Source organism: Borostomias antarcticus (assembly GCF_949987555.1).
Source record: "Borostomias antarcticus genome assembly, chromosome: 14".
In the NCBI taxonomy this organism is placed as follows: domain Eukaryota; kingdom Metazoa; phylum Chordata; class Actinopteri; order Stomiiformes; family Stomiidae; genus Borostomias; species Borostomias antarcticus.
The window spans coordinates 21,505,217-21,522,414 of NC_140247.1; the positions used below are offsets into that span (position 1 = coordinate 21,505,217).

General features: G+C 49.1%; 1 protein-coding gene across 3 annotated transcripts in view; it reads left to right on the forward strand.

The window, feature by feature from the left end:
• Positions 1-17,198, forward strand: part of LOC311317671 (rho guanine nucleotide exchange factor 9-like) — a gene marked incomplete at its 3' end in the record, with an annotated part of 49,037 nt that overhangs the window by 26,535 nt on the left and 5,304 nt on the right. For 2 of the 3 annotated variants that reach the window (XM_084448756.1, XM_084448757.1), the window contains exons 1-5: positions 5,119-5,295; positions 11,182-11,397; positions 12,897-13,076; positions 15,386-15,618; positions 16,823-16,952. In XM_084448756.1, the coding sequence (XP_084304882.1) occupies positions 5,170-5,295; positions 11,182-11,397; positions 12,897-13,076; positions 15,386-15,618; positions 16,823-16,952 (885 nt within the window). In that variant the 5' untranslated portion in view covers positions 5,119-5,169. Of the gene's footprint in view, positions 1-5,115; positions 5,296-8,238; positions 8,329-11,181; positions 11,398-12,896; positions 13,077-15,385; positions 15,619-16,822; positions 16,953-17,198 lie in introns of those variants that run through there. The other variant, XM_084448755.1, reaches the window with a different exon arrangement.

The following is a 17,198-nucleotide window of genomic DNA, read 5'->3' on the forward strand; positions in this document are numbered from 1 at the left end:
GAGGAGGAGGGATGGAGGACAGGGAGGGATGGAAGGAGGAGGAGGAGGGATGGAAGGAGGAGGAGGGGGGATAGAAGGAGGAGGAGAGGGAGCGGGGAGGAACGTCAGCTGCGAGCGTCCCTGATTGCGGCCCGGTGGTGGAGAGAGGGGGAGGTGGAGGAGAGATAGGGAGGTGGTGGAGAGATAGGGAGGTGGTGGAGAGAGAGGGGGAGGTGGAGGAGAGATAGGGAGGTGGAGGAGAGAGGAGGAGGTGGTGGAGAGAGGAGGAGGTGGTGGAGAGAGAGGGAGGTGGGGGAGAGAGAGGGAGGTGGTGGAGAGAGGGGGAGGTGGTGGAGAGAGAGGGGGGTGGGGGAGAGAGAGGGAGGTGGTGGAGAGAAGAGGAGGTGGTGGAGGAGAGATAGGGAGGTGGTGGAGAGAGAGAGGGAGGTGGTGGAGAGAGGAGGAGGTGGTGGAGGAGAGATAGGGAGGTGGTGGAGAGAGGAGGAGGTGGTGGAGGAGAGAGGGAGGTGGTGGAGGAGAGATAGGGAGGTGGTGGAGGAGAGATAGGGAGGTGGTGGAGAGAGAGGGAGGTGGTGGAGAGAGAGAGGGAGGGGGAGAGAGAGAGAGGGAGGTGGTGGAGAGAGGAGGAGGTGGTGGAGAGAGGAGGAGGTGGTGGAGAGAGAGGGAGGTGGGGGAGAGAGAGGGAGGTGGTGGAGAGAGAGGGAGGTGGTGGAGAGAGGAGGAGGAGGTGGTGGAGAGAGAGGGAGGTGGGGGAGAGAGAGGGAGGTGGTGGAGGAGAGATAGGGAGGTGGTGGAGAGAGAGGGGGTGGGGGAGAGAGAGGGAGGTGGTGGAGAGAGAGGGAGGTGGTGGAGAGAGGAGGAGGTGGTGGAGAGAAGAGGAGGTGGTGGAGGAGAGATAGGGAGGTGGTGGAGAGAGAGAGGGAGGTGGTGGAGAGAGGAGGAGGTGGTGGAGGAGAGATAGGGAGGTGGTGGAGAGAGGAGGAGGTGGTGGAGGAGAGAGAGGGAGGTGGTGGAGGAGAGATAGGGAGGTGGTGGAGAGAGGAGGAGGTGGTGGAGAGAGAGGGAGGTGGTGGAGAGAGAGGGGGGTGGGGGGAGAGAGAGAGAGGGGGGTGGTGGAGAGAGCTGACCTGACCTGGTCTGATGGAGCAAGGAAAGGATAGAGAGAGTAGAGGGGTCCGGAAGGGGAACCAGGTTGACCCCAGTAGAGGGGTCCGGCAGAGGAGCGAGGTTTACCCCAGTAGGGGGGTCCGGAAGGGGAACCAGGTTGACCCCAGTAGAGGGGTCCGGCAGGGGAACCAGGTTGACCCCAGTAGAGGGGTCCGGCAGGGGAGCGAGGTTTACCCCAGTAGGGGGTCCGTCAGGGGAGCGAGGTGGACCCCAGTAGAGGGGTCCTTGCTGGTGAAGGTGGGGGTCCAGTAGGTGGTGGTGGGGAGGGGGGGTGAGTATGAGATCTGCTCTTGATAGGCCGTAGCCCTGAGGCGTCCGTAAACCACGACGGAAGCTCATACTGTAGCCAGGATCACGATGAGGGATCTGAATCCAAATTCAAAATCACGTTGAACAGTATCTATTTCATCTGTCCTGTTTCCATGGCAGTGTGACACACACACACACACACACACACACACACACACACACACACACGTGAGTGCAGAGTGGTAGTCTTCTCTTGTCACAGAGAGCTACAGGAAATGAAGTTGCCACAACATCTGATATCCAACCAGTCAGTGAGAGCCTGGCCTCCATGGAACAGGACCAGGACAGACAGAACAGGGCGTGGAACTAAAGACAGAACCGCGATTTGGATCTAAAGACCAGTGAACCAGATGTGAAGAGAGCCTAGGACAGAAGAGACAGAAGGGCCAGTATTTTAGATGGAATAGAGTAGAATAGAATATAATGTTTAATGACCATATATAACCAGTACAGGTACATTGGAATTCTTGTCATTGCTTGTCCTTACAGTAACTTATCAGCACTAATTAGTTCCTCATTCCAGTCTTAGGCACTCAGCCGAAGGTTCCCAAACTGGCAATTTAATATCCGTAGTCTATCAATATCGTCCTCGTCTACTTATCCCATCCGATTATAGGATAACTGAAGGTCTCTTCTCCGCAGTGCTATTTCCTCCTACTCTCCACATTCATATTCAATCACCCAGCGGCAATCACTACAGGTCAGGGGTCACTCAGCTTAATCTATGACCCTCTCCCCCGAGCCACCAGTTCAGAGGTCACACAGCCTGATCTATGACCATTCTCTCTGAGGTTCTGTTTGAGCCCGAAGCGTCCGGTTATCTCGTCCACGCTGGCCGAGCATCTCCCATCTGTTGTCATGACAACGGCGGCTCAGTCCTGCTCCCCTGGGCTGGGCGGTCCCTCCCGCGGCCGCTCCTCTCGTCTGATTGGCTGCCTTCCCTCCGCTATCCCAGCAACCCACGGGGGGAGGCGGGATTGTCGACGGGTTTAAGGAGGGATGTAGTCGCGGAGTGTGAGGGTTTATATCCTCATGGGGGTTAGGATTAGGAACAAACGCACTGCAAATACATCGATACACACACAATGTGTGTGTGTGTGTGTCAGGGGCTGCTGTGTGTCCACCACCACTGTTCTTCTAATGACCACTGTTCTTCTAACACCACACAGGAATACAGATCACCTGACACACACACACACACATTCAAGCATGCACAAGCATATGCAGGCACACACACACGCATCCACTCAAGCATGCAGAAGCATGTGCAGGCACACACACACCCTCACTAGCTCTCAAGCATACACATACACACACACACACCCTCACTAGCTCTCAAGCATACACATACACACACACACACACCCTCACTAGCTCTCAAGCATACACATACACACACACACACACCCTCACTAGCTCTCAAGCATGCACATACACACACGATCGTGATGGGGAGGGGGTGTTGGAAAGAGCATGATCATTATCTCATATTTGTTTGTACCTTGACATCTGTATTAGATTACCTACGCCGTAATTATCTCACAGTCATAATCTACCAATTACAACTCCCGACTGGGAGCCTGGTTGTGTGGTGTTGTTGGCCGCAGAGTGAGAGGCTGGTGGGTGTTGGGGGCCCCAGAGTGGGAGGCTGGCATGGTGTGGAGGCCCCAGAGTGAGAGGCTGGTGGGTGTTGGGGGCCTCTAGAGTGGGAAGTTGGTGGGTATTGGGGGTCCCAGAGTGAGAGGCTGGTGGGTGTTGGGGGCCCCAGAGTGGGAGGCTGGTGGGTGTTGGGGGCCCCAGAGTGGGAGGCTGGCATGGTGTGGAGGCCCCAGAGTGAGAGGCTGGTGGGTGTTGGAGGCCCCAGAGTGGGAGGCTGGTGGGTGTTGGAGGCCCCAGAGTGAGAGGCTGGTGGGTGTTGGGGGCCCCAGAGTGGGAGGCTGGTGGGTGTTGGGGGCCCCAGAGTGAGAGGCTGGTGGATGATGGGGGCCCCAGAGTGGGAGGCTGGCATGGTGTGGAGGCCCCAGAGTGGGAGGCTGGTGGGTGTTGGGGGCCACAGAGTGGGAGGCTAAAGTGGGAGGCCCCAGGCCACCATGTTGTTGTCTTCAGCCTAGTGGAAATACAGTGTGGACCTGCAGTACGATATCATTACACAGTGTTGATGGGCTTCCCCCACTGACTTGCTGTGGTTGTGCATAATGAAGTTACCATGTCTGCTGTTGTTTTATCACAGATGCTTTGCGTGCATGTGTGTATATGCGTGTGTGTGTGTGTGTGTGTGTGTGTGTGTGTGCGCGCGTGTGTGTGTGCATGCATGTGTGTGTGTGTGTATGTGTGTGTGTGTGTGTGTGTGTGTGTGTGAGTGTGTGTATGTGTGAATGTACATACAATAAGTGTTTATCTGTGAGGAGGTGTGGAGGGCAGATTAACAGTGTGAGCACTGAATACTTTAGTTATTACGACAGTACGATAATTATTTGAACTACCACCAAGTTTCATGATGTGGATACGTTATATCTGTGCCGGTCAGTACTGTCCATGCAGTGGTCATACAGTGGTCAGTAATCGTCATACAGCGGTCAGTAATGGTCATACAGGGGTCAGTAATCGTCATACAGCGGTCAATAATGGTCATACAGGGGTCAGTAATGTCCATACAGTGGTCATACAGCGGTCAATAATGGTCATACAGTGGTCATTAATCATCATACAGCGGTCATACAGGGGTCAGTAATGTCCATACAGCGGTCATACAGCAGTCATACAGCGGTCAGTAATGGTCACACAGCGGTCAGTAATGGTCATACAGCAGTTATACAGCGGTCAGTAATGGTCACACAGCGGTCAGTAATGGTCATACAGCAGTTATACAGCGGTCAGTAATGGTCACACAGTGGTCAGTAATGGTCACACAGTGGTCAGTAATGGTCATACAGTGGTCAGCAATGTTCACACAGTGGTCAGTAATGGTCATATGGTGGTCATACAGTGGTCAGTAATGGTCATACAGGGGTCAGTAATGGTCATACAGCGGTCATACAGCGGTCATACAGCGGTCCGTAATGGTCATACAGCGGTCATACAGTGGTCAGTAATGGTCATACAGCGGTCATACAGTGGTCAGTAATGGTCATACAGGGGTCAGTAATGTCCATACAGCGTATATGACACTATTTTAGATTCCTGCAAAGATTCTGTAATGACATTTAGCAGGGATGTGACCTCATAACCTCTGTGTTAATTAGCAAATAGGCTGAAACACAGATCCTAATGCAATTAAGTCTTACTGGTGAAAATAAATGAGAGAACGGGGAGCCTGGTGTGTGTGTGTGCGTGTGTGTGTGTGTGTGTGTGCGTGTGTGTGTGTGCGCAGTCTAAGTCATCTTTTGAGGGACTGTTGTCACAGTTGGTTAAATTGTGTGTACACATTGATTTGATGTAATGCATCAAACGTCATTATGTTAATAACCTGGACGAGCTCCTATCGATTGATTAAGCGACTTCTAATCAATGATTGAGTATTAATCTCTCTCTTAACTGATAATGGCCTGAGGCACAGCATCTTCATGTCTCTCTCTCTCTCTCTCTCTCTCTCTCTCTCTCTCTCTCTTCTCTCTCTCTCTTCTTCCACCCTCTCTCCAGTTGATAAGCGGAGGTTCAATCGTCAGTGCTGAGGCGGTATGGGACCATGTGACTATGGCGGACCGCGAGTTGGCGTTTAAGGCTGGTGATGTCATCAAGGTGCTGGACGCCTCCAATAAGGACTGGTGGTGGGGTCAGATAGACGAGGAGGAGGGCTGGTTCCCCGCCAGCTTCGTACGGGTGAGCCGGCCTGGACACCACACACACACACATACACACACACACACACACACACACACACACAGCATACTAACACTCACCTCAGTCCCACTAACACACACGTGAATGAACTCCACCCCGAAATTAACACACACTTCAGTCATAATACTAACGCACACATCACACTGCACTAACACGTAACGCACACATCACACTGTACTAACACGTAACGCACACATCACACTGTACTAACACGTAACGCACACATCACACTGTACTAACACGTAACGCACACATCACACTGTACTAACACGTAACGCACACATCACACTGCACTAACACGTAACGCACACATCACACTGCACTAACACGTAACGCACACATCACACTGTACTAACACGTAACGCACACATCACACTGTACTAACACGTAACGCACACATCACACTGTACTAACACGTAACGCACACATCACACTGCACTAACACGTAACACACACATCACACTGTACTAACACGTAACGCACACATCACACTGTACTAACACGTAACGCACACATCACACTGTACTAACACGTAACGCACACATCACACTGTACTAACACGTAACACACACATCACACTGCACTAACACGTAACACACACATCACACTGTACTAACACGTAACGCACACATCACACTGTACTAACACGTAACGCACACATCACACTGTACTAACACGTAACGCACACATCACACTGTACTAACACGTAACGCACACATCACACTGCACTAACACGTAACACACACATCACACTGCACTAACACGTAACGCACACATCACACTGCACTAACACGTAACGCACACATCACACTGTACTAACACGTAACGCACACATCACACTGCACTAACACGTAACGCACACATCACACTGTACTAACACGTAACGCACACATCACACTGCACTAACACGTAACGCACACATCACACTGCACTAACACGTAACGCACACATCACACTGTACTAACACGTAACGCACACATCACACTGCACTAAGACGTAACGCACACATCACACTGCACTTACACGTAACGCACACATCACACTGCACTAACACGTAACGCACACATCACACTGCACTAACACGTAACACACACATCACACTGTACTAACACGTAACGCACACATCGTTGTCGCACACGCCTCCAGGTACACGTGACGTCATCTCGCCCACACCCCTGTCACACGCACACACACACACACACACACACACACCAGTGACACACACACACATACACATATTTGTTACCTACATCTTGATAGGAGCACACCCAGTAGGGAACTCCTCAGGGACTCCGGTTGTGGTGCTGGTCCCAGTGACCGGCCGTGTCCCTTACAGAACAGGACGACGTCTCCCCTAGATACCATCCTCAGTCGGGCTCAGACCCGCCCCCAGGGAGAGGCTGGGAGGGCGGTGTGACGTCACGCCCGGAAAACTGGGGCAGTCGACCTCTCAGAGACACTAAGGAAGAGACAGGCTGGCCTGCTTGCGTAGTCGTATATTATAGTCGTATATTATAGTCGTATATTATAGTCGTATATTACCTCGTCTCTCTCCAGACTCAAATATTACATTGAATCTCTGTGCTCCCCATACTACTACAAGAGTCTGTGCCACTTCGCCGCCCAAGCTGGTGTTCTGAGGGCGTATCGACGGGTCAAAATTGAAAGAGTGACAGGTCCTAGCAGCGAATGAGAGAGGCTAGCCCAGGTTAGATGGGCGGGGCATATCTATGGGTGGGAACGCCTGATCGCGAAAGTCGTTACTGATTTGGTGTCGTGGGGATTCCGGCGCTACCAATGAATTGCCTGGATTTGAGCACCAGATTTTTGCATGAAGTGTCCCAGACCTATAGAGAGATCTGCAGCATGCAGTAACGTAGTTAGCTTAGCTAGCTAAGCTATCAGCGGAAGAACTCTCATGGGTCTGGTGTTGAGACTATGTGGTACCCTACCTGCTGCTGCCCGAGGGTACAGACGGAGGTCCACCGTCCATCTCCTTATTTGATTATTATCACCGGCGAGTGTCGTTTACGTGAGTGACAGAATGGCGGACTCTGCCTTTCACTGCTCCCATATAACCACTTACACATGCATTACCTCAGACCTACTCTGGTGATGGAGGTCCCACAGTCAACAGGAACGTGGTTTTCATCATCTGGAAAGCGTGCTGCACCTTCGTGGTCGAGGCAGCAACTCTGAGCTCCAAACAGCACACACACACACAGAGACACCACTTAGAAGCAGGGGAGGGCAGGAGATGGACACAGTGATACAGGCACACACACACACACAGACACACACGCACAAACACACACACACACACAAAGACACACACACACACACACACAAAGACACACGCACGCACACACGCACAAACACACACACACACAAAGACACACACACTCACACACACGCACGCACACTCACATAACAGTGCAGACTCCCCATATCCATCTCACCCCTCCTCTCTCCTCTCCAGCCACCCCTCATGTCCACCCAGAGATCAGACGGACAGACAGACAGGCAGGCAGACAGAAAAGACAGACAGACAGAAAAGACAGACAGACAGATGAGTAGAAAGACAGACAGGCAGACAGACAGACATAAAAGGCAGACAGACAGGTAGAAAGACAGACAGACGGGTAGACAGACAGAGAGACAGACAAACAGACAGAAAAAATATACAGACAGACGGGCAGACAGACGGGCAGACAGACAGACAGAACGACAGACAGATAGACAGACAGACAGACAGAACGACAGACAGAACGACAGACAGACAGACAGACAGAACGACAGACAGACAGAACGACAGACAGACGGACAGAATGACAGACAGACAGAACGACAGACAGACAGACAGACAGACAGACAGGCCGCCAGTGAACCAAAAGTGTGTTTCTGTCATTCTCTCTCCCCAAGGTGGAAGCCCCCCCTCCTCCGCCTCACACAAAACAGGTTTTCTATATCAACCCCATAGCAACTCCACGGTTCCAAAACGTCACGTCAAAGGTGCGTCCCCCCCCCCCCCCCCCTCCCCCACCCGCCCAGCCCACTTGGTCTGTCTATGCAACGCTCCCCAAACATCACCACACACACACACATCCTAACGCTGCCATAACCTTCCCCATGACCTCCCCTCATCACCCTCAAGGTCAGACTGTGAGAGAGAGAACGTACGAGATTTCTGTCATCTTTCCACCATATCTATTTGAAGAATGATAGATATCCTCTCAAATTAATACAGTTTAATCATCCCCCCACAGGCCAGGATGTCATCACAAAACCCATATATCATATAGCGATGTCATCACTCAGCTTACCAACTCTAACTCATATCATAGTGATGTCATCACTCAGCTTACTAAAGGCCGTTTCAGACGGGGAGTGATATTCCGCCTGCGTTCTCGCTCGGATCAGCGGGGGACGCACGCGTCCTGCGCGCAGCGGGGAAAGCTGACTACAATTCAGCTCTTGTCGCGGGCGGGCGTGTGCACGAAACGAGCACGCGCGTGACAATTTCACGGGGTCGCGCCCGCTTGCCGCTCCTCCCCAGATTGTCCGCGGCTCCCAAATTGTCCGCTCACCTCTCTCATTGAAAATGAGAAAATGAATTTTGAATGAAATGCGCGGATATCGCTCCTCGTCTGAAACGGCCTTAACTCATATCATATAGTGATGTCATAACTCAACCCATATATCATATAACAATGTCATCACTCAGCTTACTAACTCTAACTCTAACCCATATATCATATAGTGATGTCATCACTCAGCTTACTAACTCTAACTCTAACCCATATATCATATAGTGATGTCATCACTCAGCTTACTAACTCTAACTCTAACTCATATATCATATAGTGATGTCATCACTCAGCTTACTAACTCTAACTCTAACCCATATATCATATATTGATGTCATCACTCAGCTTACTAACTCTAACTCATATATCATATAGGCCTAGTGATGTCATCACTCATCTTACTAACTCTAACTCTAACCCATATATCATATAGTGATGTCATCACTCAGCTTACTAACTCTAACTCTAACCCATATATCATATATTGATGTCATCACTCAGCTTACTAACTCTAACTCATATATCATATAGGCCTAGTGATGTCATCACTCATCTTACTAACTCTAACTCTAACCCATATATCATATAGTGATGTCATCACTCAGCTTACTAACTCTAACTCTAACCCATATATCATATATTGATGTCATCACTCAGCTTACTAACTCTAACTCATATATCATATAGGCCTAGTGATGTCATCACTCAGCTTACTAACTCTAACTCTAACCCATATATCATATAGTGATGTCATCCCTCAACTTACTAACTCTAGCCCTAACCTATATATCATATAGTGATGTCATCACTCAGCTAGGTTTTATCTTTCCAATGTATTTTTTTTTTTTACTATTGACTTAATTTGGGTGTAGAGTATAGTGTGTAGACTGTAGTGTATATAGTGTAGTGAGTGGAGTATTGTGTGTAGTGTCATGTGTAGAGTAGAGTGTAGAGTGTAGTTTGTAGAGTGTAGTGTGCAGAGTATAGTGTGTAGAGTGTAGTATATAGTGTGAAGTGTAGTGTAGTAGCGTGCAGAGTATAGTGTGCAGTGTCATGTGTAGAGTGTAGTGTGCCGAGTATAGTGTGCAAAGTATAGTGTGTAGAGTGTAGTGTGTAGAATGTAGAGTGCAGAGTGTAGTGTGTAGAGTGTAGTGTGTAGAGTGTAGCGTGCCGAGTATAGTGTGTAGAGTATAGTGTGTAGAGTGTAGTGTGTAGAGTGTAGTGTGTAGAGTGTAGTGTGTAGAGTGTAGTGTGTAGAGTGTAGCGTGCCGAGTATAGTGTGCAGAGTGTCGAGTGTAGTGTGTAGAGTATAGTGTGCAGAGTGTAGTGTGTAGAGTATAGTGTGCAGAGTGTAGTGTGTAGAGTGTAGCGTGCCGAGTATAGTGTGCAGAGTGTCGTGTGTAGAGTATAGTGTGCAGAGTGTAGTGTGTAGAGTATAGTGTGCAGTGTCGTGTGTAGAGTATAGGGTGCTATCGTTACTCCTGGCCTGCTCCAGTGCCCTCCCCTCCACCTCTCTGCTTGTCTGTGAGTCTCATCTCGTCTCATCGTGTGTTTGGCGTCCTTCCCGTCGTCATGAGCTCTTGGCAGACTGTGTGCCATCAGGTGTCGGGTCGACGGGCATCTGAACCACACTCACTTTGCCCCCTGGTCTGTGAGAGAGCATAGAGAGGCTGCAGCTGTGGTGTGTGTGTGTGTGTGTGCGTGTGTGTGTGTGTGTGTGTGTGTGTGTGTGTGTGTGTGTGTGTGTGTGTGCAGGGGTTGAGTATTCTCTGGGCACCAGAGAATACTCAAGAGAATACAGAAGGCCTCTGATCAGGCACCTGTGTGTGTGTGTGTGTGTTTGTGTGTGTGTGTGTGTGTGTGTATGGGGGGGTTGATGTGTGTGCGTGCATGTGTGTGTGTATGAGGGCCGTGTTGGTGTGTCTGTGTGTGTGGGTTGGGGGGGAGGGTGTGTGTGTGTGTGTGTGTGTGTGTGTGCACGCGCTTGAGTGTGTGTGGGGGTTCATGAGGATGTCTAGGTTAGCACCACGAGTACTCTTTCACATACTGTACAGGACGGCAGCTGTCTCTCTGTGTTCACCTGTGTAGGATGTGTGTAAATGTGAGCCTATGTGGGTATGTGTGTGTGTAGGTGTGCACCAGTTTGTATCCCTCACGCATATTAGTGTGTGTGTGTGTGTGTGTGTGTGTGTGTGTGTGTGTGTGTGTGTGTGTGCGCGTGTGTGTGTGTGTGCGTGTGTGTGTGTGTGTGTGTGTGCGCGCGCGTTGCTCTCCCCAGCTGTGGGTGAACCAGGAGGATGGAAGGGCGGAGCCTACGGAGGGGGGCGGCGAGGTTCAGAACGGACACCTGGACCCGACCAGCGACTGCCTGTGTCTGGGGGGCGGAGCCAACCCCACCCCACTGCAGAACCGCCACCAGATGAGGGCCAACGTCATCAACGAGATCATGAGCACTGAGAGACACTACATCAAACACCTGAAGGACATCTGCGAGGTGTGACACACATTCACACACACACACACACACACACACACACACACACACACACACACACACACACAAACCAAGGTTATAATAGTTTTGCTTTTTTCATTAGTTTTTATTTTTATATCGTTTTAACTTTTTGTTTTCAATTTCAGTTTAGTTTTGATTACTTTTAAAGCAGGTTTGCTAGTTGAGTTTATTTTTTATTTTTTTTAAATGCTTAGTTTTAGTTTAGTTTTTATTAGTTTCAGTATTAGTTTTAGTTTATCTTCTGCGCTAGCCTCGTGAGACCATCCTGATCTCACAAGCTCATGTTGTTTCACTCCGTGTGAAACAAGCCATCTGGTGCACGTCAGGTTACTTCTGCGCAGGGACACAGCTAAAAAAATGGAGGATAGATTTCATATCCACCCAAAATACTAGGCTTATGTATGAAATGAAAAAGACTAAAACTAAGGACATTTTCTCAATAATTGTAGTTTATTTTAGTTAGTTTTGTAAACACACAATACAGTTTTAGTTAGTTATCGTTTTTTTGTAAAGTCTAGTTTTTATTTTTATTTCAGTTAACTAAAATGTTTTTTCACACCTAGTTTTCGTTTTTTAGTTAGTTTTCGCCATAACCTTGGCTCAAACACACGTACACACACACATCTATGCACAAACACGCACACACACATACACCCACACAAACACACACACACACACACTCACTCACATACACACATACACACACATCTACTGTACGCTGAAACACATGCACACACACACATCTATGCACAAACACACACGCACATGCACACACACACAAACATCTACGCCCAAACGCACACATAGTCACACACATATACACACACATCTAAGCACAAACACACATCTACGCACACTCACACACACACATACACACACACACATTTTAACATTTTATTTATGTCCACATAGAATAACATACAGGGACACAAATACTAAAGGTGCAGTCAGTATACAATCACAATTCATGGACCAGTGGCATAGCTTTCTTTTTCATATATTCTTCAAGGGTACAAGTAGCAGCATCTCTGCATATGCAGAGGCAGAGCGGTACTTAGCGAGGCGTTTAGCCCTCTCTCTCTCTGGGCATCCCCAGTTGTTGGAACCCTTTTACGACCAACCTGTGTGTTTGTTCAAGGCTGACAAATATGAACACAAGTAGTCTGCATCTGTACCGCAGCTCTGAGATGGTATTCAGGAGAGGTTGGTACTTAACGACCTTGGTCATGAAGACTTGCTCCAGGCTAGGGTCCAATGTGCCGGCTACCCCCAGAACAAACACCTGGTGTATTGGCAGACAGATGTGTAAAAGTGTCTGGGTTACTGCAGAGATGGAACATGGTGGGATTGGCACAAGAACACACACACGCACATATACATACAAACACACACACATGTACACACACACATACACACACACACACACACACTTCCTCTTCTAATCCTCCGCTCGCCCCTCCTGAACCTCCATCTCCCAGGGTTACCTGCGTCAGTGCAGGAAGCGTGTGGACATGTTCAACGACGACCAGCTGAGGGTGATCTTCGGGAACATCGAGGACATCTACCGCTTTCAGATGGGCTTCGTCAGAGACCTGGAGAAGCAGTACAACACGGAGGAGCCGCACCTGTCCGAGATAGGACCCTGCTTCCTAGAACACGTGAGTTAGTCAGAGATTAGGACCCTGCTTCCTAGAACACGTGAGTTAGTCAGAGATTAGGACCCTGCTTCCTAGAACACGTGAGTTAGTCAGAGATTAGGACCCTGCTTCCTAGAACACGTGAGTTAGTCAGAGATTAGGACCCTGCTTCCTAGAACACGTGAGTTAGTCAGAGATTAGGACCCTGCTTCCTAGAACACGTGAGTTAGTCAGAGATTAGGACCCTGCTTCCTAGAACACGTGAGTTAGTCAGAGATTAGGACCCTGCTTCCTAGAACCTGTGAGTTAGTCAGAGATTAGGACCCTGCTTCCTAGAACACGTGAGTTAGTCAGAGATTAGGACCCTGCTTCCTAGAACACGTGAGTTAGTCAGAGATTAGGACCCTGCTTCCTAGAACACGTGAGTTAGCAGCGATTAGGACCCTGCTTCCTAGAACACGTGAGTTAGTCAGAGATTAGGACCCTGCTTCCTAGAACACGTGAGTTAGTCAGAGATTAGGACCCTGCTTCCTAGAACACGCGAGTTAGTCAGAGATTAGGACCCTGCTTCCTAGAACACGTGAGTTAGTCAGAGATTAGGACCCTCTTTCTTAGAACACGTGAGTTAGTCAGAGATTAGGACCCTGCTTCCTAGAACACGCGAGTTAGTCAGAGATTAGGACCCTGCTTCCTAGAACACGTGAGTTAGTCAGAGATTAGGACCCTGCTTCCTAGAACACGTGAGTTAGTCAGAGATTAGGACCCTGCTTCCTAGAACACGTGAGTTAGTCAGAGATTAGGACCCTGCTTCCTAGAACACGTGAGTTAGTCCGAGATTAGGACCCTGCTTCCTAGAACACGTGAGTTAGTCCGAGATTAGGACCCTGCTTCCTAGAACACGTGAGTTAGTCCGAGATTAGGACCCTGCTTCCTAGAACACGTGAGTTAGTCAGAGATTAGGACCCTGCTTCCTAGAACACGTGAGTTAGTCAGAGATTAGGACCCTGCTTCTTAGAACATGTGAGTTAGTCAGACCTGGAGAAGCAGAGATGGGGTGCTGCTTCCTAGAACACATGGACTACTGTAGAACCCTAGGACCCTTACGTAGAACCGTGCCTGCTAGAACAAGTGAGTTAGATAGAGCTCTGTTAGAGAGTCTTGAACTCTAAAGCCCACGGTATACTAAAGCAATAACTCACTTAAGGGTTGTGTTATATGGCCAATATACCACGGGTTGTGCTGCGGTCATAGGCACGAGGCGCAGCAGTCGACCAGCACAACCCGTGGAATATTGGCCATGTACCACAACCTTCGAGTGAGTTATTGCTTTTATACAAGATTACATCATCGGGAAACATTTATGGGATAAATACCTACTACTTCAGTGTCTTAATATCAATTTGAGTGAACTCCGCCAAGAAAGGTAGTTCCTAAAACTATCACGTTGCTATGGAGTTTCAAAATGACAAACAATGAGCAACCAAAACTAATACTCCTGACCAACCTAGCTAGCTATGAACGAAGTGTAGCCTACCTTTGCTGTGCAACTGTGAGTTGCATAAGTGGTGATGATAAACCAGAGTGGTAGGCTACACGACGGATTGAACAACTCAAAATTGACATTGAATGTTTACTTTTTTCATGAGAAGAAACCGTAATGTAACCAACAGACGGTTACTCAATGGAACTAACGTTTTTACAGGCAGTAATAATTGGCGCAGTAATATTTCACATAGAACGGTAAAGAGGCGGAGGTCGGAACTACCCGTTGTATAATTGCTTTTAACTACGAGTGCGCGTCTACCACACGCTTTCTGCGTTCCTTTGGAGTGTTGGCTGCGGTTGGCTGTGCAGGTCCTCGGAAATTAACGCGTAGCAAAATACGCACTTGTCTACACGTGCGCGTTGGTAAACAGCAGATATACCGAGGGCTTTAAGATAGTCAACCTCAAGAGGAGTTCGATAGAACCGTGCTTCGTAGAACATTATGAGTTAGATAGAAACCCTCCTTGCTAGGACCTATGGTTTGATAAAAACCCTTCTTGCTAGGACCTGTGGTTTGATAGAAACCCTCCTTGCTAGGACCTGTGCAGCTGAAATAGAATGAGTCATCTTGTCTAGATACTTGTGTCAGCTTGTCCAGTACCTCCTTTGAGGATTTTATGTTCTATTTCAGTAAACCTTCAGATTTAGAAAATAAGTGACAGTTGAATGAAGCGTGTAGCATATCTTCACACAGCCCAAAGCAAAGCTGTGGCATCCCTAAAGTCACAGTCAGGTTTACTTACAGTAGAAGATCAATAAAGCCACCGTGCGTGTGTGTCCGACAGCAAGACGGGTTCTGGATCTACTCGGAGTACTGCAACAACCACCTGGACGCGTGCATGGAGCTGAGCAAGCTGATGAGGGACGGCCGCTACCAGCACTTCTTCGAGGCCTGCCGGCTGCTGCAGCAGATGATCGACATCGCCATCGACGGCTTCCTGCTCACACCCGTCCAGAAGATCTGCAAGTACCCGCTGCAGCTGGCCGAGCTGCTGAAGTACACGGCACAGGAACACAGGTGTGCGCTGGACTCTACACTAATACACACACACACACATGTACACACGCACACACACACACACACACACACACACACACAGCCGAGCTGCTGAAGTACACAGCACTGTAACGCAGGTGTGTGCTGGACTTTACACACACACACATACACACACAAACACGCTAGGGCTGCTCGATTAATCGGATTTTAATCTAGATTAAGATTTGGGCTGTCAATGATCATTAAAACAAAATAATCGCCATAAAACGATTTAGCACTATTTTTCACTATTCGTCTCCCATGGGAGAAATGTATCTAATCCAAAGAACATTGTTCAAAAGAAAAGCCACTGTCAACATTTAATAAATTAATTGTTATCAAAGTCAATGTATAATTAGATTTGTTAAGAAAATGTCAAAACTTTTGATTAAAAAAAAAAAATCTATGAATAATCGTGTTAAATAATCGTGATCTCAATATCAATCAAAATAATCGTGATTATGATTTTTGCCATAATCGAGCAGCCCTAAAACACGCACACAAACACACACACGCACAGCTAAGTACACAGCACAGGAGCACAGGTGTGCGCTGGACTCTATACACACACACACACACACACACACTTACACACACACACACACACACACACACACACACACACACACACATGTAGTAGGGATTCTTCTCTGTTGGAGCGTATGGGTGAGTCAGCACGTTTGCCTCGCTAGGCTGCAGGTCATTCACTAATCACACTTCCACAGCCAAGAAGAGACAGGTGCCAGTACTCCCAACTCTGTCTGCCAGATCTGTGTGTGTGTGTGTGTGAGTGTGTGTGTGTGTGAGGAAGGTGCAGAGTAGCTGCTAAATAGAGCCCTGTCTTCACATGAGCGCACACGCACACTCACACACACACACACACACACATACACTCACACACACGCGCTCGCACACACACACACACATACACTCTCTCTCTTCATCAGCTGTTGTCAGATGTCTTCCTCAGGCCGGTGTCGTGGACGCGTCTCTGACAGCGTAAACGAGCTAATTTAGCTCGTAAACAGCCTCCCGAGTTTCCCTCCCTCTAGATCATTCTCCGGGTCGGCGCTGGCGGGCTTCCCGGCGCGCCGCTCCGGTGTTTTATATCCCTGCAGTAACGCTAACATTAACCGCCGCCATTTTATGACTCTCGTGGCGATTTGTGTGTCCTCCGTCTCCACAGCGACTATCGCTATGTGGCGGCGGCGTTGGCCGTGATGCGCAACGTGACCCAGCAGATCAACGAGAGGAAGAGGAGGCTGGAGAACATCGACAAGATGGCCCAGTGGCAGGCCTCCGTCCTGGAGTGGGAGGTACGCGAGGCCCAGGGGGGCGGCTTGGCATGCCCGCTAGAGAGAGGAGGAGGAGGAGGGGGAGGGGGAGGGGGAAGGGGAGCAGCCATGAGGGGAGAAGGGACCATTCACATGCCCCACACACACACACTCCCTCCTCTGCAAGAAGCAGGGCAGATTTATGACTAAATCTATCTATCTATGTATCTCTCTATTATCTAGTTAGGAGTCTTACTGTTGCTAATGGTAACAGATAGACCCAGTGAG